This window comes from Carassius auratus, chromosome 3 (assembly GCF_003368295.1).
Source record: "Carassius auratus strain Wakin chromosome 3, ASM336829v1, whole genome shotgun sequence".
NCBI lineage: Eukaryota > Metazoa > Chordata > Actinopteri > Cypriniformes > Cyprinidae > Carassius > Carassius auratus.
In genome coordinates, this window is record NC_039245.1 from 5,967,330 (window position 1) to 5,993,224 (window position 25,895).

Genomic DNA, 25,895 nt, shown 5'->3' on the forward strand with positions numbered 1-25,895 from the left:
CTCTAATGCAATTACTTTCCTGCTGGTGCGAGGATTAATGGGATTAAAAATCATCGCATTCCTGTTCATAACTTACAAAATTAGTAACACGAGTGCGCATTTAGGAAAAAACAAGCAATCATTGTCTTTTATTAAGCTATCACTTTATTTATTTATTTACTAATGCTGCTTTGAGAGCTAATTAATGCACGCTTTGATACACAGCCTTTAGCTGCGTAGATTTACAGGTCTGTTGACACATGAGCACACGACTTTTACACATGGAACCTACATCCACTTAGTTTATAAAACATTTTAAATACAAATATAAATCAACAAAATCATGACAGCTTAAAACACTTGGACACATTTAGACAAATTTAATTGGCACATTTACAACAGATATAATACCCCACAGGATTTAAAATTTGACTAACAAGATATAAAAAATGAACTAACAATAATCAGGGCATGAGATATACACGCATGTTCACGTCACACGCAACAGCACCTCAGAGTTGAGCTAAAAAAAAAATCTGAAATCTTTTGAAATCTGGTACTGTCCCAATTGCATAGGCAGGAGTAGGCCTATTTGTGTGCATATCTGTTTACTGTACTGCATTGAACGATTCACATTCTTATGTTGCTTTTTTATCCTTTGAAATCCATCAGTGTACCACATGAACGTGACCTGATGCAAGATACAAATATATAAAGCAAGAACCGAATGAGAGAGATGAAATAGTGAGTCACGACTGGGCAACAGATTTTAGCACTATTGGAAAGTTGGTAGAGAAAATGTAGTGCTATTTTCAGTTAGGGCACATGGCATACAAGTCCTCACACAGATGAATGCGAAAGAATGAAAATCAAACATAACAAAGAGCTCAACAACAAGGATGAACCACTAGAAAAGTGGAGGACAATTTTACACTGATTTTAAAATTTCAATCACTGATTTTGTACATCCATTTTCATGCTTTTCACACTTAAGCGTTTGGTTGTATACTACATTCTAGTTGGCTAACAAATAAAGGTTTGGTTAAATTAAAAAAAGAAAGATAATCTTGAGAGAATCAAAATGTGTTTAAAACTATACATGCCAATAAATTAAAATGATTTTCCAAAGTTGTAAATAAAGCAGGACTACTAGAGTACACCTTACGACAAAATATTATTTTAGTCTTTGTACTTTAAAATGTCATGTTTAACTCAATGTGTCACTTGCCATTTCTTTGTATTTAATTGTAAAATGTTTGAAATCTCTGAGTGAAACTTGTTTCTAAACCATTGTTTTTTCCCCTCAGTGTAATCCATTATTTTTCAGCAGAAATAAATAACAGTATTTTAGCTGTGTAATTTCCAGCTTGTTGCATGTTGTCTTCTTGCAATTTTAATGAAATCATTTTAATGAATAAAAAATCTAAAGTAACATTCAATAAAATTTCTAGCAAATATACAGTAAAAACACATTGCTATTCTCTTAAAAATAAAGGTTACAATATAGTTTTTTGCTGTGTTTTCACAGAAAAACTATTTTGGCTTCCCCAGAGAACCTAAAGAAAAAATCGAAATAAACCTTTTTTCCAGAACATTGTGTGCATTGGGAAGATTCCATGGATGAACCACAGATGCCAATAAAGAACATTCATTTTCAAGAGCATAAATATAAAAACGGATCATTCCTTTGTGGTGGGTGACAGTGAAATTGCTGGCAGGCCAAGCACAAATATGAACCACTGAGCCAGAAGGAAAAATCCTTATTGTTGAACTCGTCAACATACACAATACACATATTCAGTTGAAAAACTGTAAACCAATAAACATCAATACAGTATGTAATCTAGAGTCGTCTGTATAATCAGTTCACGACAGTTTTGAATGAACGTGTTTAATTATACCTGATATCTAGAAGTTCGATCAAATCAGGTAGAGTGGCGTTGATTCAGACATAAACGTCTGTAAAGTCTATTCCACTGTCTAAGAGAGACAGCTGAAGAGTGCTTTCATCAGTAGTACTGTGTCTTTTCGGTCCAGCTCGCAATCCAGTGTTTCTTATTGTTTGTGGTGTCCACAATCAAAAAGCCCTGGTTTACCTGGTACTGTTCCTTCTTACAAATCTTCATGCCTCGGTATTTTGACATAGTCCGGAAGTAGGCAGCCCGCTTAAAAAAGCCACTCTGTAAGAAAATAAATAAAAAAGAGAGCTGTGAGCAAGCATCCTACCACATTATCTTACCAGGATTATTATAGTGACAAGGTAAGCGGCATGTATTCAGAGAAGCTTTGAGAAATCTGAGAGCTTCAGCTGAAGTTATTTTATGAGATTACAAGATGAACATTAAAAAGCATTCCTTAAATTCAAGTGAAAATAATAAAGAGAGCAAATTATTAAGAGATAGAGCAAGCGTGTTAAAATGTAGTCTAAATTCAGCTGCAGATTGTGAAGGGGAAAAGAAAGCTTGTTATCTCTGTAAGAGAAGATGTGATCAGAAGGCGTTTGTTGCCTCAGTTGAAAGCAAGCTCTCAAACTGCCAAAAAGAAAAGAACATGGTAATGCAGAGAAAGTTATTAGTCTTGCTTTAAGTTGGATTAAAGCGGTATACTACAGTTGATGTTTTAAAGCATCATTCTATCTTCAAGATAACAGCATCACAAGCCTGAGGACATAACAAAGAGCCTCACATATCAATTTGTTTCAGGGGGGGGAAAAACCCTCTAGTGTTTTTGAGAGCAATGATGAGAGTCGAAACAGACGAGGCAAGCGTTGTGTCTCAAAAGGGAAGAGGAAAGACAGTATTAGCGGAGCTTGCATAGAATACATTATTGTTAATTAAGCCAAGCGTTTTAGCTAGAGAGCTGTTGGCTGTGGCACCTACGAATTCGCTATTTGTGTCAGAGGCCCACAAAGGCCAGCGGATCTCAGTCCTCCTCTGTAAGGCGGTCATTTTCAGATGGCTGAGTTTTCATTTCTGCTTTCTGGGCCTTGGCCTCATAAAGCTCCCTGGTGTTGGCCCTCTTGAAGAAACCACACTGGGGAACAGGATTCAGATATGAGCAATCAAACAAAACACAAGGCATGGCTGGAAGAAATGATCTAGACCTGAATCAGCAGCTCTTCTGGTACAAATGTTTTTTATGTATGTGTGATATATTCAAAATAGATCCATGTGCAGCATCTATCAACACCATAAAACATGAAAAAACTTTTAATTAATTTTTTTTTTTTGACTGCAAAATACTGTAAAAAGTGTTTTGGGAAAAATATAATTTACAATTTACAATGCCATGCAATTTGGGGAATTACATATCATTTTATGCTATGTATCACTATAATTGATAATTTTTGTAATATTTTATAAAAATAATTATTGTTTATTATTATTATGTTTTTTTTATTATTATTTGTTATTTATTTGTTTTATGAAGTTCCTGCATAATCAGATTTGGCACATTATGTTATGATCGATTGTTTGTTATTTAATTCATGCTTACAGCATAATTTTTGTGTCATGTGATGGTTTGTATGTGCAACACCGTTCACTGTCAATATATGTTCAACTGCTATTGTAAAAGCTAAAATAATTAACTATAATTTATCATGTGGCCTACTATTTTAATGCCGTAGGAAGGTATTTTAACCTTCTATCAGTGAACCGAATATATGGTTATGATCAGTAAGTTTACAGGCACCAAAGTGCCATCAGGAATCTGTGAAATGTTGCCTCACAGAAAAAGATTTTTTAAAATGTGTAGCAGTATGTGTTGTTTCTCTCAAGGTGGAGGTAAAAAAAACAAACTTAACACTTTGTTTATGGTGTCAAAGCATAATGTGATAAAATAAAGCCGTTGTTTGTGTCATTCCATCGAGAATAACACGCAGATGTGTGAACAAAAAGAAAGTGTGCAGCACTGAAGTACAAAAGGCTCCTCACCTTCCACAGTAAAATGACAATCAGACCCAGCAGAATCACTCCTGCCAACACGGACACAATGATTATCCATAGAGGCACTTCATACTGAAGCTCTTCTACCTCTGCAGGGTCTATAGCTACTGTAAACTAAACACAGAAAAGAAGTTTACTGTCATTAATCTCTAATGCACCAGAAATCATATACAGGAAATTGCCTCATTTTAATAATTATTTGATTTTCCCTCACTTATGCTAAATGTATGCAAGAAAGAGTTCCAGACAGAAGAGGAAACTCGGAGATGTTGAGTTTGTACCTCACGGTCGTAATTCTTCATCTTGATGGTTGATTTCTCTGTTTTTAGACTCAGTGTGGCACTACCAAACACAAGTACTCTTGCACCATTGTAGTCCTGTAAAAAGAGAGCTGCAACAATGTTATTTTCTGAACTTCAGAGTATTGTGTACAGCACATGCTTCCTTTGTTGGACTAGTGATGGTGGGTCATTAATGGACGATTCATTCACGGCATCTTTCATGTGGCAAATGAACGAAAGACTTGGGAGGTGAGCTAATCAACTGTGCTTCACATTATTGTATTGAATTATTATGATTTCACAATATGATAAAAGACTGTGTATAAGAACGTGTATGAGGAATTGTAACTCGAACAAATCAACATAAATATAGATTAGTTCATTTTGCTGAACGAGAGAGTCTGTAAAATGATCCATTTAAGATTATATTGGACACAGTCTGCTCAGGACATGGAGTACTCCACTAATCAGCTGATGAGTTAATTCAGCTTTGTTAAATATGGAAGACATCCAAAATGTGAAGTACTGGTAATGATGAGACTCCAGGAACAAACCCTTAAACACTGTGCGATTTCTGTGCGATTTCGGCAATGTACCAACTCACACTGTACGGGTAGATCGCATGCAATGTAAAGCCAAAGCTCACGATTTTTGTGCGCTCACTGTACTGTCCGATTGCCGAGTTGCGATTTGACTGCTCACACTATCCGTGAGGAATCAACCGAATCAGGCGTCGGCGTATCTAGATGCGCAGGTGGCTGGGAAGATGTGGCCAATGTGGTCAATCCATTTTGCAACGCGAACTGGAGGTAAGCAGGCGTTTTTTCCCCTCTTTTATTTTTATTTTTCTTTGCCATAACTCCACAAGTTATCCCTCCATCACTTCAGTCCACACTACACGCTGTGTCAGGTGTCACCATGGTTTCGTTTATGGTTTCACGCACGCGCAGTGACGGAAACGCGGAAAATCGGTTCGTAGCCCTGCTTCAATAGTGCGATACCTCACGAGAGGCGACCAAAATTTCTGACATGTCAGAAATCCATCCGACCAACCGATTGCCGGTCGGGAGAGGCTTATCTCCTCTCGTTTCCCCTTGTACACTGCACGAACACTGCACGACAAACGACGCATGAAAATGCTGAAATTCGGCCCGACCCGAAAAAGAGTCGCACGAGTCAGAATTCGGCTCAAAATCGGATGAAAATCGCACAGTGTATGCCCGGCCTTACAGAGCAACGTTCTCAAATGAGACCAGTGGTACCAATAGTTTATGTAGCCTTTGGGCCTATATGATTTCCTGTGTTTAGTGAAACACAAACCTATACAGCAAATGCTGACAAATATAAAATTGTAGTTAAATTTGTTTTTTAAATAAGCCATTTAACATTCTTAATATATTTCACAAATTAGATTACAATTTTAATTTCCACATACACTGGGTCCCAAAATATATTTGGAAGAACCCACAGTTAGAAATGTCATAAATACAAAATATAAATGATGGAAATAAAATATTAAACCTAAAGTATATAACATAGTGTGAAGGACTGCACCTGGTAGTAACAAAACCTAAACCACTTAAACCCTCATAAACTCGAAAAATGTCACAAAGCAAGTGTGGAATTTATCCTTGAGAGTCTGGCATGCAACAAGCTTGCGGTAATAAGAAGAGGATGTGGAGTTTCAAATGAAAATGGAGCTCTGACCTCAAGCATTGTGCTGTTCCATACGCGTGCTCTGACAGTGAGATTGGCCGAGGTGTTCATGCCATGCAAGGGGCAGCTGAATGTCTGACAGAGGGCGCTTCCCATGCCACAGTTCTGACATTGAGAGAGACAATGAGCAGTGACAGCCAAAACACTCTTAATTCTGTCTTTGTCTAGTCTCTGTTGCATACTACATCATGCAAAGTATCAGAGGAGACATGCCAGTATCATCCAGTTGCCTAGCAACAAAACAATGGCTGAGGGAGACAGATATGCTCACCAGGTTGGCGGGCGGTTTCCTCTGGACGGCCCGTGGGTTCGGGAGGGTCTGCGGTTCAGTCTGTTCAGACATAGAGGAGTCCTCGTCTCTTTTCCTCCTTCTTGTCTTGCGCTCTGACACCTAATCCACAGAAGGTAACACATCTATCACATTAACAAGCACATTATATGGAGTGCTAGCTATAAAATACTGCAGGGATTTCATGTTTTTGCAAGCCAAAACCTGAAAACGAGTAAGCATTTTAGCACCAGTTCTTGGTTTCTGAAGTCGATGGGATTTTTATAGAAAAATCAGCGGTTAACAAAAGCACAAGATATTTTTGTTTCATTTTAAAACATAAAATACATCAGTAATACCACCTTGTAATTTTTTTAAGCTTTTATGCTTCTTGACAAAGTCAAGTTGCTAACAAGTGGCTAAATTGAATTACAGAGGTTGCTGAGCACATTAAATATCATCACACTGAACAGAAAAACTCATCTTCTCACTAATCCGCTTTCACAGCCTTGTCATGTTTATAATTGCGCGATTCTAACTGAAATTTTGAGGGGAAATGTTTTATATAAAGACTTCTGGAAGCTCAGTGATGTTTTGCAGTTCATTTGTAACTTTTGCTTTTAATCTCTGGTGGTTGTATTTTCCCTTCTTAATTATTTAAAGTTGTGTTCATTTGCAAAGATTATCATAGTGAACAAAATATGTAAGGATCATAAACGTTTGTTGGTCACAGAGCTTATTTTCTAATACAAAAACCAGGGAGATAATAACTTCCGAGATGGCCTTATAAAAATACGTCATTCCTGTTGCGCTCTATTAGATTACGTTCCACCACATTACGGAACTCTATGTCATATTATTAAGCATAAATCACCTTGAATGAGAATATTTCGATTTTATTATGTTTCTGTCTTAGTTAATCCTTTCTGGAGTTCTTGGATTCATTTGTAGAGCATCTAGACCTCCTAAGCACATGTCACACTGATTTATAAGCACAGAGAGATAGATAGTCTCCGAACCGCCCTGGTACACATTAGGAGATGGACTTTTTCTGAAATAATTCCCACTCGGATTTGTACATTGAGTGAGATTGCAGTGCGAGCTGTGGGTAATATAGTTCTGGGAAAGGAGGAGGTCCCAGTCCCAGCATGATTTCTTCTGCCGCTTCTCTCCAGGATTCAAAGGCTGGATTGTGCTAAATTGCTCGCTCATCAACACCGTACTGCAGAAAAACAATCAGTGACAATCATACAACCAATCACTTACAGTGAGATTACGGGGGTTTACGATGTTATTTTCAGGGACACAGAATTGCTCAGAGGTTCCTGCCATCTCAATCTCTGACAGATAAAGCAGCCACTTCTGATTAGCCACAGCATAAGGCCACTCAAAGACCACTTCCAGATACCCCAGATTTCCCAGAGGTTTTCCAGAAAGAGCCACCTGAAGACAAAGGAATAAAACAAGTTATTACTTTGAGTAATTGTAAACTGATTGTGTCTATTGAATGTATCTAGTAAATAACTTGTTTAAGGCATCACACCACATCCAGGACAAGCACAGGTATCACACTTAGGGCTCGTCGCAATTTACAATTTTCTCACAAACATACAATCTCATTTGTAAATTTTCATACAGTCTACTTACTCTTTATTGATGGCTAAGTTTACTTTATTCAAGCCGTCGAACCACACAACACCTTGTTACTGAATAATTGTTTATAAACAATCTATCTTTTAGGCTTTGTTCGCAAGTTATCTTGATGACCTTTTTTTAGGGTTTTGTTTTGTGTTTGATTGGATTCAGCGTTTTTAGATTTAAGGACGCTGTTTGTCATTATCTTTCTACGTCTGTTGTGCGAATCTCTTTACACCATTTCCCAAATAGGCCTGATGTAGTACGTCTGAGATTTTGTCTTATCGGTTGCTGCAAACAACGAGATTTTATCAGTCACTTGGTTTCTTTCTCCACAGTGTAGTGCCAGGTAGCTCCGCCTACCATGACATTTCATTGGTCCAAAAGTTCCCACTCCACGATGCTGTATGTTAAACATTAAACGTTCTCAAATGCTGTGCTGTGTTGCATAGTTTCCTTACAGTGTGGACGGACAAATTGTCCAACACTGGAGACTTGCCACATTACAACTAGTTAGGAATGTAGGGTGTAAAAAACATCTTGCCGTCAAGTTGAATTCCACTGGGCTTCCAATGTCACTGGTACTTTTCATGGCGGATTCTCCTACTACTTTTCCACTGAATTCTGTCCTAAACTCGAAGCGAGGGCTACAAGAAAAACAGATTGATTTATTAGCAAACTGATTTGATTTTTGTAGCTCTTACTAAAGTTTAATGTCAGGCCAAAAAAGTATGAAATGTCTGTATAATACTGAAGTGTAACATGAGTCATTCTGACATCGCTTTGAAAAGCGTTAAAGCAAAAGAAAAGATCCGGTGAAATGCTCTAAGGATAGAAATGGCGCATAACTCACATATTAAAGAGGGGCTGTAGGACGTACTCCACCTTCAGTACTCTCGACAGGGGCTTTAGATCATTCTGATCGCTCCACCTGAGAAGTGTAGATGAAATCATCAGCCCAAATCTGAGTCATACCCTTTGAACAAACCTCTTTTACAGACAATTGTTCTTTCATATGCATATAAGCCGTATGTTAGTGGTTAAAGCTGCAGAACTGAACAGTGAATCACTGAATGCTTTTGCCCGGGTTTTTATGCAATGGATTCGTTCCTGTGGGTGGGTAATGATATTCTTTCTATATACAGTTCTGCTCAACTTTGCATGCTCCTTAAAGATTTTGCCAAATGTTTATGATTTAAAAATAAAAATTAGAGTTTTTTTATAGTAGCCATTTGATCTAATCACTGAAATGACACAAACTAATACAAATACAAACTATCACATCCAACACAACATTATGAAAAAGGGACATAATTTAAGTAATTTTTTTGTCTTCTGTATAATAAGTAAATATATTTGATGCAGCTTCTTTAGACAATGAATGAATAAATAAATCGTTAGATTTTATCTCTCTATTTTTTTTTTAAATGCTTAATATCTCAGAGATTCTGCACAGGTTATGTAAACTTATGAGCACAATGATGATTCTCTTGTGTCTTTAGAAGATATTGATTTTTGGCGAGCTCATTTCCTGCAATGTAGCTCTCCCCAAATGTTCAGCCTATTTAAAAATCTGAAGAAAACAATGGAGATTTCTCATACGTTGAGAGCTGCAGTTCAGTCTGAATCTCCTGCACGTCTATTGTGATATCTGCCGTTTCAAAGGTGATCTCAATCTCCACCTGTGAAAGACACCAAAAAATATAGACATCCATCTTCATATTCATTACATCTGCTCATCGAAATGCTCTTCATTACAACACTCCTATTATTACATCCTGTATCCAACAAATAATCATAAAGTCTCATCCAATTCCCATTTAATATGGTCGTTCCAGTATGTCTGATGTTAAATCCCAGGGTAAATGTGCTTAAAACCAATGAATGTCAAGTCACTGATACCATTGAAGTCTTACCCTCTGATTGCTTTTGAAGGGGTCCCCCAGTGTACACAGAAGATAAGGCACCCCAGGCGACAATTCAACATTTAAGTTCTACAAGAAACAAAAACAAGAACCAAATCAAACTCTGTTTACTTTCTAAATGTACATTTTGTTCAAAATGTCTGAAAGAAGTCCCTTATACTCACCAAGGCAACATTTATTTTTATACAGTAAAACCAGTAATACTGTGAAATAAATCAAATTTAAAATAATAACTGTTGTGCTGTTAAATATAAATATTTTTTGTGGAAACCATGATACAATACATTCTTTTCATGATTCTTTGATGAATAAAAAGTTTAAAATAAAATAATTGATTTGAAATAGAAATATTTTGTAACATATGACTGTTACTGTCAATTTTGATCAATTTCATGCATCTTTCCTTCCAAAAATAATAAAATTCTTACTGACCCCAAACCTTTGAACGGTAGTGTGAATGCAAGGATAATGTACTGCAGAGGTATTCTTTGTACAGTTCAAGAGGTCTGGCCATTATAACTTCTACAAAAAGTTGGCAATACAGTTTGTACTACCATGAAATGAAATAATTGGTGCATGTAAGGAACACTTATTAGAAATGTCCAAACAGAAAGCAGCAGTATCCTAAGACAAATCCTAAATAGTCTTACTTAGTCCAAAACCACTGCTTTGTTTATTATACACTGTAAAAAGGGAAAATGTACAGTTGTTATTTCAAGGAGCTATAAAATTACTTCAACTATTGCATACAAATATAAACAAAAGATTAAAGATTGCATGTTTTTTTTTTACAATTATATTAATTTATGAGAAACGGTACCAAATGGAATCAATTCAGGGTCTAGATCTGGGTCGCTATACTGTATGCACTAATCGATGATCTTTGATATAGATTATTACGTGAGGAACTGTTATGGATTCTGTGTGGAAGTGCTGAGAACTGTAAAAGGAACTAAGGCGTAAGTTCTGAGGACATCTATTGATCTTTCAGTACCTTGGGTTTCAGGCTGGAGAAGCTGAGTGAGGAGGGAATGGTGACATTTAGAAGAGCACCGTAAGCGTCTTCTGCTTTCCTGTCCTGTGATATAACATTGGAAACATTCACCATCAACTTCAGCTTCTTCATGTCAGTAGTGTAGTTGAAAATCTGGAAGCCATTCTGCCTGTAGAAATACACCAACAAGCAGTTCACATCACCTGTTTGAAGTAATGACAATTCCTATTCCATCCCGGTCTATTTTATGGCTCAGGTGATTGGATCATCCGTGAGTGTTCATGTGCAAAAATGGGTCATTCTTGAAAGGACGTAAGAATCATATTGGGTATATCCTTTCTTTGTAGCATGATGGGAGATATTTTATTCAGTCATCTACTTTCCCTCTCACTTAAAGAACAATACTGAGCTTACGTGGGGAACGGTGTGTTCTGCTCATCTGTGAATGCAGCCGTCATCTGAAGGTTGCTCTCACATTTGTTATCTAATCCACAGGCTTTTTGAATGTGAATCTAAAGAAAACGAGATGACATTGGTGGAATATAAGCGGGAATGTGAGCAGCTGGTTAAGGGCAGACATTGTGCTTCCAAAGAAAACATCATTTTGTGTTTGAGCGAGGAAAAATATGCTGTCAAAGGTACCTCAGCTCTGCCAGTCAGAGCGTATCTTTGGCTGATCACAGGAAAAGCACTGAGGTCTTCCAGCGTCTGCCTGCCCGAGGGAACAGGCTCCACCAAAGTCACGCTCAGCAAGAAAACTATCGGAGCAACCTTGTTTTGGATCGTTTTGGACTGTGAGAGTCAAATGCAAAGGCGATATATATCACAGTTATACAAATCTCTGCATACAGTTAGCCCAATCTGATCTCAGGCTGATTAAGAGCCTTTTTGTCACAAAGAATAAAATGGCAATTGAAAGGATGGCCTTGTGTCATACCACTAGCTCCAGTTTCAGAGAATGACAATCTCCAGATGGATTAACAGACATATTGCCAGTGTATTTGCCCTCTTTGTTGTCAAGGAAACGAACACGAGGGCTCCGAGACGATTGCTGATCGGCTTCCACCGTATATTGAAAAGCTGAATAAACAACAGAATACTGAAACAATGCAATAAATAATACTTTAACAACATTAGATAAACATTAGATGTAAAATAAAACCCAAATGTACACATCCGATGAGAAAAAACTATGAAACAGTTATTTAAAAAAAAAACAGTTTTATGTAGGGAATTCTGGGAATGTCAATTTAAAAAAAAAATAGATTAAATTAAATTAAATTCATGCATTTAGCAGACACTTTTATCCAAAGCGACTTCCAGTGCATTCAGGCTATCAATTTTTACCTATCATGTGTTCCCGGGGAATTGAACCCCCAACCTTGCGCTTAATATGGCAATGCTCTACCAATTGAGCTACAGGAACACAATTTACATTTCTTCATTTTAAATGACACAATGACTTTTTCTTTCACTTCCAATAACTAATTTTAAACAGTATTTTAATGTAAAATTACATTAAATGTAATCATTACGGATAATCAATTAGCAGGTTTTTACTGTAGCACTTTTCTGTAGCATCTTGTACTGTTAAAATCACAATCATTTTTAACAGTGTACATTTTGCATGACAATGACATTTAGAGAGGTTGCATTTATATTTAGGGTAATTCAGTTTGATGTGGGACTTACTAATACTCTTCTGGGAACTGGTACTGCCGGTGCTGAATGTGTAGGAGAAGCAGAATTCTGCTTCAATACTGTAAGAGAAAAACACAACAGAATTAACCGATTTTGTCACAGAGACATAATCAATATTAAGATTACAGCCGTTGCGGTTAAATTATGACAAATATAGATTACAGCACATTATTTAAATCTACTCTAAATATGCCAAAGGTTTTTTCAAAAACAATCAAAGCAATCAAAAGAGCTTAAATTGGTCCATAAACAGTACTGACAACTGGTTCTATTGAGTCAGCCTGATCCATAATGGGATCCATCCATATTTTATGTTTTGGAAAATAATCAGCAGTTGTTGTTTTGTGACACTGTAGACACTTCTGACATGACTACTGAAGTGGCTCATTTCCTGTTAAATAAACTAGTGTGAAAGTTGGAGTGTGACATTTAAGGATTCATTACCAGGCATCACAGTCTTCTGGGCTGATAACTTGTGGTTTCACAAGGAAAGAATTATTCAGGTGGATCACAGGACGTGCTCTTACAAGGAGAAAATTAAAGAAAACACAATGAGATAAAAAAGATTAATATGCAAAGTGTGATAATTCATAACTGTGACATAAATGTTAACTGATTGACTGGTTTTGGTCTTTGTCTGCTACCCTAATGTTATGCAACTAAAATATGCAAAATATTGAAACACAATCAAATCACCTTAGCAAGACCACACGATCATCTAATGATCCGACTGCTATGTCTGGGTAACCGTTCCTGTCCACATCCATGCCACCACTGACAGAATAGCCAAATGTTTGGAATCCACCACCTGGGATGTCTTTCCCATCAATCACCTGAGGAATAATGTTAGAGCAAAAGTTACATATAATACATAGTGGGACTATTAGTTGGGATTTGCACTTATTAACCAATGACTGATAATCTGTAACAGTGATGGGCCATGAATACGTGATTACTTTTTGCTAAATAAATGAAACGGAGCGCTCCAACTTGAGACAACCTCTTTAAAAATAACTATTCAGAAACATGACACATTAAACGTTTCATGCTGGTTGTTATGAAAATCCTGTGAATGTTTATTATGATAACTACTGGAATCTGCAGGCAGTTTGAACAGACAACCCTAGAAGTGCTTTTCAGTGAGTCTTCAGCAAGATTCCCCATGTATTCAGTCAGATAAAGACTGTCAATTTCTTTTTAAGAAGAAAAAAAGACGTTCTTAAGAACAAATGTTACCCTGGACCACAAAACCAGTTCGAAATTGAGATTTATACATCATCTGAAAGCTGAATTAATAAACTTTCCATTGATGTATGGTTTATTAGAAACTAACAATATTTGGCAGAGATACAACGATTTTAAAATCTGGTATCTGAGGGTGCAAGAAAATCTAAATACTGAGAAAATCCCCTTTGAAGTTGTCCAAATGAATTCTTAGCAATGCATATTACGAATAAAAAATTAAGTTTTGATATTTTTACGGTAGGCAATTTAGAAAACATCTTCATGGAACATACTCTTTAATTAATGGCTATTTTTTGGCTATTGCTAAGATATACCCCAGCGACTTGAGACTGGTTTTGTGGTCCAGGGTCACATATTTGAGAACTTCAGAAGAATTTTTAAAGAACTGCACATAGGAACAGTCATACAAACTTCTAGGAATTGTGAATCTGGGCCCAGGTTTTAGGACTGAACAGCTCTACAAACAAGCTAGTTTATTACTTAATATATTAGTAGTAACTGTACACTCTTAGAACTCTAAATATTTTTTTAATATTCCCATCTCACCTGGCTTGGCGTTTGGGAAATACCCGTTTTGTTGCCCATCCATATATATACCCTGCCTTTATTATGATATGGAGCACCAACAGCAAAATCTGTTAAGGGACAGAGGAGTGAGAAACAATCACTGTCAAAATACTTCTTAGTAATGCCACAAGAAGGCAGCAGAGTAAAATGTCCTTGACTGTATAATGTGCTGCTCTGAGTATGCGCTGCACACAAAAGTGAATTCATGCAAAGAGCCAGCAAATTAGCAACAACTAACTGAAAGCCATATACATGTTACTTTGTACAATCAAGCGTGCAATTAGACAAGAAATCCCAAACCTACCTTGAAAGCCATCCTGGTTAACATCACCAATAGCAGCAACAGCCATTCCAAAAGCTGAGTCCTTAGGCCCAGTGAGGACCACATCGGCTTTTCCAAGAAAAGACCCGATCCGGTTCATATAGACATACACTGCACCACCTTCACCGTTCTTCCGGTCAAAATAGAAAGGAGCTCCAACAATCAGATCCTTCCAGCTATATGGATAACATGAAGACAAGTTAAATCTCCATGTCAAGATCTTCTGTTTCATCAATGACCTCTTGCTGAGGGGAAACAAAACACCAAGATTTGTCTTTACCTATCATTGTTAAGGTCAACAATTGCAACACTGCTGCCAAAATAGGATCCGACTTGTTCCCCCATGACAGTGGCTTTTATTTGGACTTCTCCTTTGACACTGTCTTTAAAAACTTCAGCCATCATCACAGATCCTTTGGCTTCATCTCTTGGAGCTCCTGTTACCACTGTGTCTTTGTCTTTTTTTAGCACACCTTGAGCCACAGCTATAGAGTAACCTAAAGAGCAATCAATCAACAATAACAACATGCATTTTTTCTGCCTACATATTAACACAGTTACAAAGGAAATGTGATATTAAAGATAGTACATACAAGTTACAGATTTTGTGTTTCAGAAAAAAAGGGATTCTTTATGTGAATAGGATACAGGTCAGTCAACAATTGACAACAAATGCTTATAAGAATACAACATGTACAGTACATTTGTAATAGAAATAAATCAACTAAAAGGATGTTTTCGTTGTTGCTGTTGTTTTGAAAACTGAGTAATCCCAGAAAATCCAGAAAGCCAGGTTGCAGCATTGCCTTACCAGTATAAATATTCCCTCTATTCTGGAAGTTTGGAAGCTTGCTCTTCACTTCACCAAACTTAACTTCAGGGTTATACCACAGCGAAAATGTGTTTCCTGCATATGACAGAAAATTATTAGAGGGGCATTTTACATCATTCTTGCATGCAGAAGCAGAATGTTTACAGGGAAACAAATCCCCCTCACCTTGCCAGTTAAAGCATCCAGGTGCACCCAGGAAGATCTCCGTCTGAGTGATGGCAGCAGACATTCCAGCAAGACACATGCCTTCACTCATCTGATCATCTCTGGGCTCACACACCTCGCTGTATGACTGCCATTCAGAGTCTTCTTCGTTATACTGTAAATCATTTCCACGAACATAGCACCTCCCAATCATCCGAAAGTTGGTTCCATAGTCCCGTATATAACGATGGCCACAGGCCTAGCAAATTGGGTGATGAATATTATGTTTTTTTTTCATAGACCAACATAAAAGAGCTCATTATTTTGAAACTCACCAGGACACGGCCCCCTGGTTGACTCTGACTGGCTATCGACACACCTAGCCACATCCCATCCATCACATCGTTCTTAGGGTCTGGTCTGTCATCAAAATCTGCGTGACACAAAGCAATTATTCTGATTTGGTCTTTCTGTTGTACCATGCAGACATGTGGGACACAGCAACAACAACAACAACAATAATAATACATAAAAGTAAAAAACAATAATAATAATTTAAGCCTTGAATGAACGGCATTAGTATTATTATTATTATTATGAATATTATTATTATTATTAATGTTGAGGCATTATGTAACTATTTATACTATTATTAGTATAAATAATAATAAATCATATTTTATTGTTATATATTATTACAAATTACATCATATTTATTAATTCATATTTTAAATATCACTATGAATTAATATTGTATTGCTATATCTTTAATTATTCATATTATTCATAAAAGGGAGGAAATAAATAACGACAAATACATCTGAAACTTATGCAATTTACAAATATCAACAGATTTGACATTTACCATTTATTTATTCATACATTTAATACGTTTAATTAATTTCATTAATTTTTTTTTTATTCCATACATTTTTAGTTTACGTTTTATTTTTCGGAAATGTCATTAATTATGTAAAATGTCATATAATTTTCCCTTTATGAAATTTATGAAGGTAAAATAAGTAAATAAATACATTTGTTTATGTCTCATATGACTGGCAGGACAATGAATGATTAGTAATAACAACAATAGTATTTATAAATCAGAAAAAGAAGAAAACTCATGGCTTGTATGGAGGTCAGGAAAATTACTTGAGGTGAGAAGGTTCAGTCTTCTGCAGTCTTTGGTGTCTGCCGTGATTGGACAGGCATATACATCTCCAGTCTCATTTGCTGGCACTCCTGCCTCTGCTTTCTCTTTCGGTGCACCTACAAGAAGTCTGAAACATGTGTAAACCTGATTGATCTCGAGTCTGTCTGGAAGCAGGGTATTACGCCACAGTTGCCGCAGTACCACAATAATGGCTTTCTGAGACAAAAAAACTATTTTTCACACAGCACTTTCAAGGATAAGGCAGAAATTCACATCCGGCCATGTGTCAGGTATTGTTTAAATTTGACCTTATCCTCTGAATTTAGTGGACACTGCAGATAAACTCCAGCATGTGTAACCATTATCTGTCTGGATTTGTCGGACTACGTGAAATGATTTCGACTGGAAGGGCTTGTCAGAACACACTACTTCCAGGACACAGTGCAATATGGACAGAAAACATGCTACATGCTTTTAACTAAAAGTATCTAATTAGCATAAAGCATTTAAAAACCACAGGAGATGGCGATCACATTTTAATTTCATTTTCACATTTTCAGACAGTATAGTGAATGGATTTCATGTCTATACTTCCCTCCCTCTCTTTCCACAGATGAGCTATTATGATACATACATCCTTTATTTCTTTCAAACTCAAACTCCTCCTATGCAACCGATTTGATGTTGATCACAAAAACTAGGAAACCCAAATCAGCTATCATGGAACAGGTGAAATCATCTAGAGCCCTTGAGGAACGTGAGAAGAATTAAAGAGGCATTTCATTAAACTCTAATCACAAAATCAATTAATTTAATTTCAATATCCGCGAAAGCACGACAGACATAATAATGACTAAAGCAATGCTGCCTGCAAGCTCGATTCATTAATGTTTCATGATTTTTGGAGACAAGCACCCTAGTTGCTATTTCATCCACCTTGCAGCCTGAGGCTTCATAAATATTCCACTCTGTGAGGGATGAGATCTCATCAGATCATGACTCGTGTCTAACGGGATTATGATCGGGCTTTAGTGGGTGATACGGTCATTTCAACATCTTTAAAATTCTGTTTGGTGATTTTGAACAGAAATGTATTATGTCTGACAGACTAATGATCACAGATTTCATTCCTCCAACTAAGAAAATGGGTAATAAGTAACGAAGTTTGCCACAGTGAGTAGTATTTTTGAATATTTTTATTTTATTTTATATATATATATATATATATATATATATATATATATATATATATATATATATATAGAAGAATGTTTTAACTGTTTTTGTCCATTTAATGAAAACCAATGAGCTCCATTGTGTTCCATTATATGGACATAAAAAAACAAAGATATTTTACAAGAAAATATTTTGTTTGTGTGTGTGTGTGTGTGGGTGTACTAAAGAAAAAGAAAAGTCATACAGGTTTGGAACGACATGGGGGTGGATAACAATTAAACAATTAAAATCAAAATTGTCTGTCATATACACAAATTCTACAAGTGAACATTATTACTGAAATACACTGTCACAAGTAAACATGCTCATTTTGACAACACTCCTTTCAGAGGTGATTTATTTTCGTGTCTGTACTTGTTCATATTCATCACACATTGCGCTGAGGTAGACTTTAATGAGGACACAGACTGAGGTCAGAGTCAAAGGGAGGGAGAGAGGGAGGGAGGGATGGGGAGAAGACAAAGAGGGACAACGAAAGACAAAAGGTGAATTGAAAGACATCCCTCCCGCTCCCCTTGGGCCTAATTTCATTTGGACCCCAATGATCGTCCCCCTCAAACCACCATTACAAACAATCGACTGGCGTCTCTGCCTCAAATCCTGTCATGTGACTCCAAATATGCTTTCAGCAAGGACAAGACAGGAAATGAGAAAGTCAAGAGAAGGTGAATGAGCAAGAAAGAATGTCAGACGCTTCCTTGTTGCTACATGTTCACCACAGTAGAACCTTTTATTATGAGGTATTATAATTACCTTTATTATTTATTAACCTTCATAAGTGAAAAGGGCGGATACTTTTACTTGAGTCTTAAAGGTACAGAAGCAACAAAATGCACTGTTTAATTCTACGCCTAAGTGAGAGGGTGGTCATTAAAATAGTCACAGAAAACTATATTAGAACAGGTTTTGGTGCAAAAACAAGAAGTGATTAGTCTGAGTTATAACACAAAGAACATCCCACAGATTTCATGCAGATTGTTCAGTGAAGCATACTTCCAGTGCACTACACCGGACAACACACCACAGAGGAAAGATTACCAACCACAAGCTGTTTGGGGGTTCGCATTCACTGGTGCTCCTTTTTTTTTTTTTAAGCTACTCCGCTTGAGAGTATATGACTCAACCTAAATAGATTCATTTAATATTTTCCACAGCATTAGTCTTCATTCTGCTTTACTGTCAGAACAAACTACAGTATGCCTGAACTGTAAATAACACTGATATTTCACTTCTGCTTCATGGTCTAGTGAATCTTTTGAAGGCACATACTGACATTTGGTATTTTCCTTAAGAAGTTTAGAAGCTGGAATATTTTAATAGATTGGCTTACTTTTTAAAAACCTTTATAGCCTTAACTCGTTTTGATTTACCCAGTGATACTGAACTGAAAAAGCAAAAACGAAAAAAAAGCTATGAGTCAGATCACAGGGAACACAACTTCCTGTAACCTGCTGAAGAAGGTGTGTCTGCTTCGACAGTTTCACCGAATTAATATCAGGGCCAGAGTTCACATTTTGCACCTTTGTTTGATGTGTGTGCCTCCACACGGCACAAAAGGATCCGTTCTAAAGGCCTGAGCTTTCAGTAAATAGACCTTAAAGCAAAATATCTCACTGGCCACACTCAGTATTTGAGACTGTCTGGCAATGCACAAAGAGCTTGATTAGGAGAGAGAAACTTTCTGGCAGTTTTGCACACATTTACATTCGGGCAGGTAAAATTCACGTCCCTTATCTCTCACATACTGCTATAATAATACAAATAATAATCATCTTGATTTTCTACAGCGCCTTTAAATGTTACATCTCGAAGCGCTTTACATAAACAAGTAAAACAACAAAGCACACCACGTGTAGATTATATAATAAGCCAGAAAATAAGAGACGCATTCAAATGAATTGGAATGCAACCAAAACAGAGTCAGCACTAAGCTGCACAATAAATGACGTGCACAGAGAGCTCACTTTCAACTGAGTGGGAGAGTAGAGATGAGAAGCAGCAGTTTAAGGCATAATGTTTCTGCAAAGTTTGTTTCAAAACCTAAGCAACTTAATGTCTTCTAAGGCACCATCTTTTGGCCAAATTCTAGGACCTTTGTAGAGAAGTCAGTCCAATAATGCACTGTGCTCAGTGAAAAAACAAATCCTTCATGGTGGATAAGTTAAGAAAAAAACAACAAGAAAGCTGAACAATATTAATAAAACCAGTTGAATCTAATTGAAAATTATTATTTTACCAAATATTTATGTGTTGTGCGATGTGTATTAGTAGATTATTTAAATATTAGCTGAGCAATATGTTAACATTATGATATTCACATATTTGTTTAAAAGCTGTTCACCATCATATATGCACAACAATAAATTCTGTTTTATTTTATTCATGAACTTTCTTTCGTGATCTTTCTATTCGTTAAAGAATCCTGAAAATAATTACGGTTTACAACAACATTATTAAACAGCACAACTGTTTTCACATGATTAATAATAATAAGAATGTTTCACATAATAATAAGAAATGTTTCTTGAGCACCAAATAAGCATATTAAAATGATTTCTGAAGGATCATGTGACCCTGAAGACTGGAGTAATAGCAGCTTTGCATCACAGGAATAAATGACATTTTCTAATTTATTAAACCGATATTTTAAGTTTTACTAATATTTCACAATATTCCTGTATAAATGCAGCCTTAGTATGCTTAAGAGAATTCTTTTCAAAACATTACACATCTTATCTCAACTCCAAATTTTGAACAGTAGTTTAAATTCACATTTCGTAAAACCAATCTTTATCATTTATGACAAATATTTCTTCACAGGAAGCTCATGGATCAGAGCTGCTATGGTCAACCAGAACACTCACAAGGTGACAAATCTCATTCTTGACATTCCAGCTGTTACAGATTAATGGATAATATCTAATCCAAAAACCCAGGACGCTCCACATGCACAGCAAGTCATTATCCCTCTAGACTTTCCAGCCCAGAGGCGACACAAACCTACTCTCCTTCAGCTGAAATTGTTTTATGAGATGCTGTCTAGACCACTCAATGATTTTAAATTAGTGGAGAACGAAGTTTTCATAGTGCCTACCCTACTCAATTGACAACTCAAGCACCATAATGATATTTTTTTAAATAATCCTCAAACGTAAAAACATCTTTTTGTTGATCATTATGGGACTTTTCAAGCCTTGTCAAGTCTTGTAAGACATGATGGATGGGATTGCGTGTTCGCAAATGAGATTAACGAGAACCAACCTTAGTCAGGATAGCACCATATTTTTGACAGGAATTAAAACGGGTTGTGAAGGATAGAAATGCAGTGCATTCAATGAATGGTAATGAAGTTTAACAACATGCTGGTTGTCCAGCTGATGAAACGTCTTTCTAAAGAAAACCTTTCAATCGACAAAAACTCCAAAAAACACTTTTGAAAGTTGTGAGTTGAGAAAATGAGCTCATGAGTTACATGAGTGTGCGCCATTGTAAAGACACATCCCTCACATCTTCATTTGCTTCATTTGCAACACTTTAGATTAGGGAACACATATTCACTATTAACTAATAGTTTTCCTTCAATTAAATCCTCAATAAAATTCAATAAAAAGTACACGGTCTGACACCTATAGCCATCACCCAGATAACCTCAGCTGCTAGCAGAAAACAAAACCACAATCTAAAGCAGACAGGAAATCACATCATGTTTAACCTACAAGACAAAACTCTTATTGTTCTGTTTATTCAAACCTTCCATTAAACAAACAAAACATTTTAATCCGCAAACAGTGATTGACAACTCTGACAGAAATTCAATTACATCAAGGCTATAATGTGACAAGTTGACTGTTACGCTTTCTACAATGCCACATTTATGGGCCTCCCAATAATAAGATCGTCTCTGGTTTTGATCAGCAGGCCACATCAGTGGAATCTTTTTGACGAAACATCTGGTTCAATTGATGCAAAGCTTCAAAAAGTTTAGTTTCTCCCATCAATAAGAAGAACACAAGAGGAACACAAAATAGTCCATCCAAGGTGAAAAAAAACAAGACCAGACCAAGAACAAAAGAAACACAAGTACCACACACACGAGTAATTGACTAACAAGGCAACAAGGGTGACAATCAAAAGGGGACAAATTAACAAAAAGACTACAAAAAGCACAGTAAACAGGAAACGAATCAAAATAAAAGTCCCAACACAAAACAAAGGCACTGCATACAACTCACACTGATTATGTATTTTCTCACATGCTATAGATCAATAATCACCATGTAGGCTTTAAACATTTGCTGCAGTTGTTCAGTCGGTAACTGGATCTCAGCTGTGAGAATTTTAGAAACTTGGCTTTATAAAGGAATTTAAGCATGGTGAGAAGTTGTCTATGGTCATGAGGGTCTGAGAACATTCAGCACACCAGCAGCACTAAAGAACCACTTCTGCTGCTCTAGCATACGCCATCACTGGAAGGAAACAGGTTATTAGTCTGACATTGTGTGAGACAAATGACCAAAGATCAAACCACAGAAATAGCCAGCCTAACACAGGATGTCCTTGTGTACCACTGAGACAGTCCTCTATGTGTTTGACAAGATGATGGATGTCCAGCCAGTCTAATTAATATCAACTTTGACTGATCTTGTTTCTCAAATTGTCGGCGCTGATAAGATCAGGAGGACCTCTGAACAGTTGATGCATACATAAATCAGAAATCAGGAAATCTTCATGTTTTTTAAATTGCCGCCAACAAACAAGATGCAGGGAAGCAGACAAATGGAGCGCTCTTCCACTGAGGTTCAATGACAGGCAATCAGGAAGTCACCAGAAAATGTATTTAACAACTCAGACAGCTTCACATTAGTTTGGGACGACTCCACAAGGACAATGACAAGGGCAGACACAAACACTGAATCTGTTTTTCCTTTGTCTGAACTTAGCTGCATTTACAACAAACAGCAAACATTTACACCTCCCTGCTTTTGAGCGCATAGCATCCACATACCACAAAAGGAAATGGGCCAGTCCAGACACCACTGTTCTCTTGTGGTACAGTTTTCTACATCTGTTAACAATGAAGAGACATGCCTTATGATTCATTTAGTCTTCTTTATATATACTTCATTCATTCTGTTTATACAGTGGGTCCTATACAGCCAAATCTAAGTATTATCAAATCAAAGACGGTTTGTTTATCTCCATTGTGCTCGCAGAAACTACACATGAAAGTCATAAGAGGAGATAGATTTGTGGTTTCACAGCTATCCTTTATATAGGAGTCTTTAACGTGTTTTGGTATTTAACATGTTTATAAAATGCTACCTTGTTGCGGCTCAATCACATGCTGTTGGCTAAATTGAAAAGTCAGGGTGTTCTATTATAAAAAAAAGCCAAGTATTTTGCCTGAGCACTCAGAAAACAAACGACAAATCATTATTTTGCACTGTTATGGTAAGTAAGTAAGTAAGTAATATATAGGCCTATAGCCATCTGTAATCAAAAAAACAGCCTGTGGAAGTCATTGCAGTTACTCGTCTGGCTTTCATTGTCAAATCTCTGGAATTCTATTTCCTGGGGAGATGAAAAAAGGAATTGTGTGCAAACTAGTATCTACTTGTGCTATCGTGCACAACTTTTTGCAAAGCTTGTGTTTTTTTTTACCACTCCCACTCAGCGTCTTTGAATAAGACTTCATGTCCCACTATAAAATTTATTTATAGGTGTTAGACTGCAGATTACGGTATATGATATTGTTGTTGAGTTCAGTCTTCTTGCATACTACCAACTCTCTCTGATAACCAGTGAGCTCATAAGCTCCAATTAATTTAGTGAGAATCATAAATGAGTGAACTACAAAGCCAAACACTTCATTCTTGAGAAAAATGGGTCTCAGAGGAACTTACTGGCTATTGTAAATGATCAGTTGGTTTACAGAGATATTTCACTGTAGTAGGGGGTAGGTGATCAGTTTGTACAGCTCCGAAGGCGTTAACCAACATTAGTTATTGTGTATTGTTTATTAAGTTACTAGGCCCATTTCACAACTGTTATTCCTGACTCTGGAACCCATTAAGACTTGTATTCATCACTTTCGGTATCAAACCTCAAAATTTGAGCAACAGTTTTTGAGAATAAAGGCATAAACTGTTGTGGAAACCATAAAACATTAGACAAGCAGGTGCATGACCTGCCCAGCCCTAAGTCAGTAACGGCTGTTCTTATCTCTGTCTCATATCCTCTTGTGAAATGGAGCTTAATCATTTACCTGAGATAATCAAGTTAATTCAATGCCACAAGAACAGAAACAAGAAGGTCATAAGAGCATTTCAAACATTTCAAAAACAATGAAAACATTACTTTTTCAGGTTATTCAATCTTCATATCACACAGTCATAAGATAAAAAAAATAAGGTGTGCAGATTACACTGTAGTAGTAGTAAGATGCCATTATTATAAGGATCTATTTCTACCTGATCCTATCCTTAATTTACTTTCGTTGGTATGGGCTAATATACTCAGGTCAATATTCATTACTACTACTTATTTTTGACTTGTATTTGTTTTAGATTTTACCACATGATGTGTATTTTAGAACACAAAAGTTTCTACAAAAATTTTCATTAAATAATTCTTTTTTTTTTTCTTTTTTTTTTTAAGAACAATACTTTCCTATAGAGCTGAAACAACGAATCGATTTAATCGATTAAAATCGATTATTAAAATAGTTGTCAACTAATTTAGTAATCGATTCGTCGCTAAATAAATTTTATTTGCCATAAGCGGCTCATTTCGTGCATATTTCAAATCTGCGGTGACCAAAGTGTGGCAGTAATGAGCCACCGGAGGTTTTACTCAGCCAGTACAGCAGGTGAAGTAGCGAATAGCCAATAGCTGGCCTCGTTTTATGTCACGTGCTTCCCGAACAGCGTCTCTGCAGCATTCAGCGGGAAGTGGGAGTACCATAGACAGTAAAAGAAATGGACACAGCGACCCCATTGGAACTCAATTGAGACAAATGAAGCCCAGTTTTAGCGTTTTTTAGCACTTCCGTTTCTGACGCGCAGACTCAAACGAAGCTTGACGACGTCAGCAACCTGTCTGACAGATGTAAATCTTCTAGTAGCTGTGTGTGCAAACTGCCATCGTTAATCTTGCAGAGACGGCGAGCTTGAGCGGGGAGTTCTTTGTCGTGAGTGAGCAGGAGTAAGTATTCTGATTAATTATTTTGTATAGTATTTTAAAATGTAACGCCAGTACGCCATATTAAGTTAATTGCCTGCGAGCTTCTCCACCTGTCTGTACGGTAATGCGACAGAGAGCCGAGTGGTTATGACGCAATCGTTAGCCTATTTTTTACAAAAACTGTTTATACGGGGCCATAATGTAACATAGAAGGTAATGGAGCCCTTTATACATTGTCGTGTATCTTTAGAAATAAATAATGGACAAACAGAGTCTTTAAACGCCTCAGATGTAAAGTTATTCGCTGTCAAAGTGACGCCAAAATGAATGGGAGTCAATGGGAATGCTAACGCAAGTGAAGTTCTGCTAAAAGATGGCAGCCCCCATCCGACTTCAACTTCCGGTCGAGTTCCTTGCCCCTTGGGGAGTACTTTACTTTGAGCCTTCAAAATGAAGAGTAACCTGTAAACTCTGCACTACTGAACTGTTTAAGGGGCCGTTCACATATCGTGTCTTTTGCGTGCTCAAGTTCGTTATTTCCTATGTAGGCGCGCAGTATGCACTCTCATAATGGAAGCGACGCGGTCGCGACACGCACGCGGTGCGATGCGCCCGTTTTTCCAGGCGCGTCCACACCGCATCCATTTATCCTTTGCTGAAATTTCCGGGTCTTCATGGAGAGGGCACGTCATGGAGAGAGCACGTCATGGTTGCTTAGCAAAGGCAGACGCATCAGGGGCGCTTTGGAAAGAAGGAGAAAGCGGCGCG

The 25,895-nt window shown here is 36.9% G+C and overlaps 1 protein-coding gene across 2 annotated transcripts in view; it reads right to left on the reverse strand.

Annotated features, from left to right (window-relative positions):
• Positions 1-150: 150 nt before the first annotated feature.
• itga3a (integrin, alpha 3a) overlaps positions 151-25,895 on the reverse strand; it is a 28,223-nt gene continuing 2,478 nt past the window's right edge. The window contains exons 2-26 of one of the 2 annotated variants that reach the window (XM_026204995.1): positions 16,709-16,836; positions 15,892-15,989; positions 15,578-15,815; positions 15,392-15,487; positions 14,861-15,077; positions 14,563-14,756; positions 14,238-14,326; positions 13,143-13,279; positions 12,891-12,968; positions 12,438-12,505; positions 11,683-11,825; positions 11,388-11,537; positions 11,160-11,257; positions 10,746-10,914; positions 9,743-9,820; positions 9,429-9,508; positions 8,680-8,757; positions 8,371-8,473; positions 7,458-7,634; positions 6,195-6,314; positions 5,915-6,028; positions 4,208-4,303; positions 3,915-4,040; positions 2,855-3,012; positions 151-2,159 (exon numbers count right to left, since the gene is read on the reverse strand). In XM_026204995.1, the coding sequence (XP_026060780.1) occupies positions 2,902-3,012; positions 3,915-4,040; positions 4,208-4,303; positions 5,915-6,028; positions 6,195-6,314; positions 7,458-7,634; positions 8,371-8,473; positions 8,680-8,757; positions 9,429-9,508; positions 9,743-9,820; positions 10,746-10,914; positions 11,160-11,257; positions 11,388-11,537; positions 11,683-11,825; positions 12,438-12,505; positions 12,891-12,968; positions 13,143-13,279; positions 14,238-14,326; positions 14,563-14,756; positions 14,861-15,077; positions 15,392-15,487; positions 15,578-15,815; positions 15,892-15,989; positions 16,709-16,836 (2,986 nt within the window). In that variant the 3' untranslated portion in view covers positions 151-2,159; positions 2,855-2,901. The remainder of the gene's footprint in view (positions 2,160-2,854; positions 3,013-3,914; positions 4,041-4,207; positions 4,304-5,914; positions 6,029-6,194; positions 6,315-7,457; positions 7,635-8,370; positions 8,474-8,679; positions 8,758-9,428; positions 9,509-9,742; positions 9,821-10,745; positions 10,915-11,159; positions 11,258-11,387; positions 11,538-11,682; positions 11,826-12,437; positions 12,506-12,890; positions 12,969-13,142; positions 13,280-14,237; positions 14,327-14,562; positions 14,757-14,860; positions 15,078-15,391; positions 15,488-15,577; positions 15,816-15,891; positions 15,990-16,708; positions 16,837-25,895) is intronic. The other variant, XM_026204994.1, reaches the window with a different exon arrangement.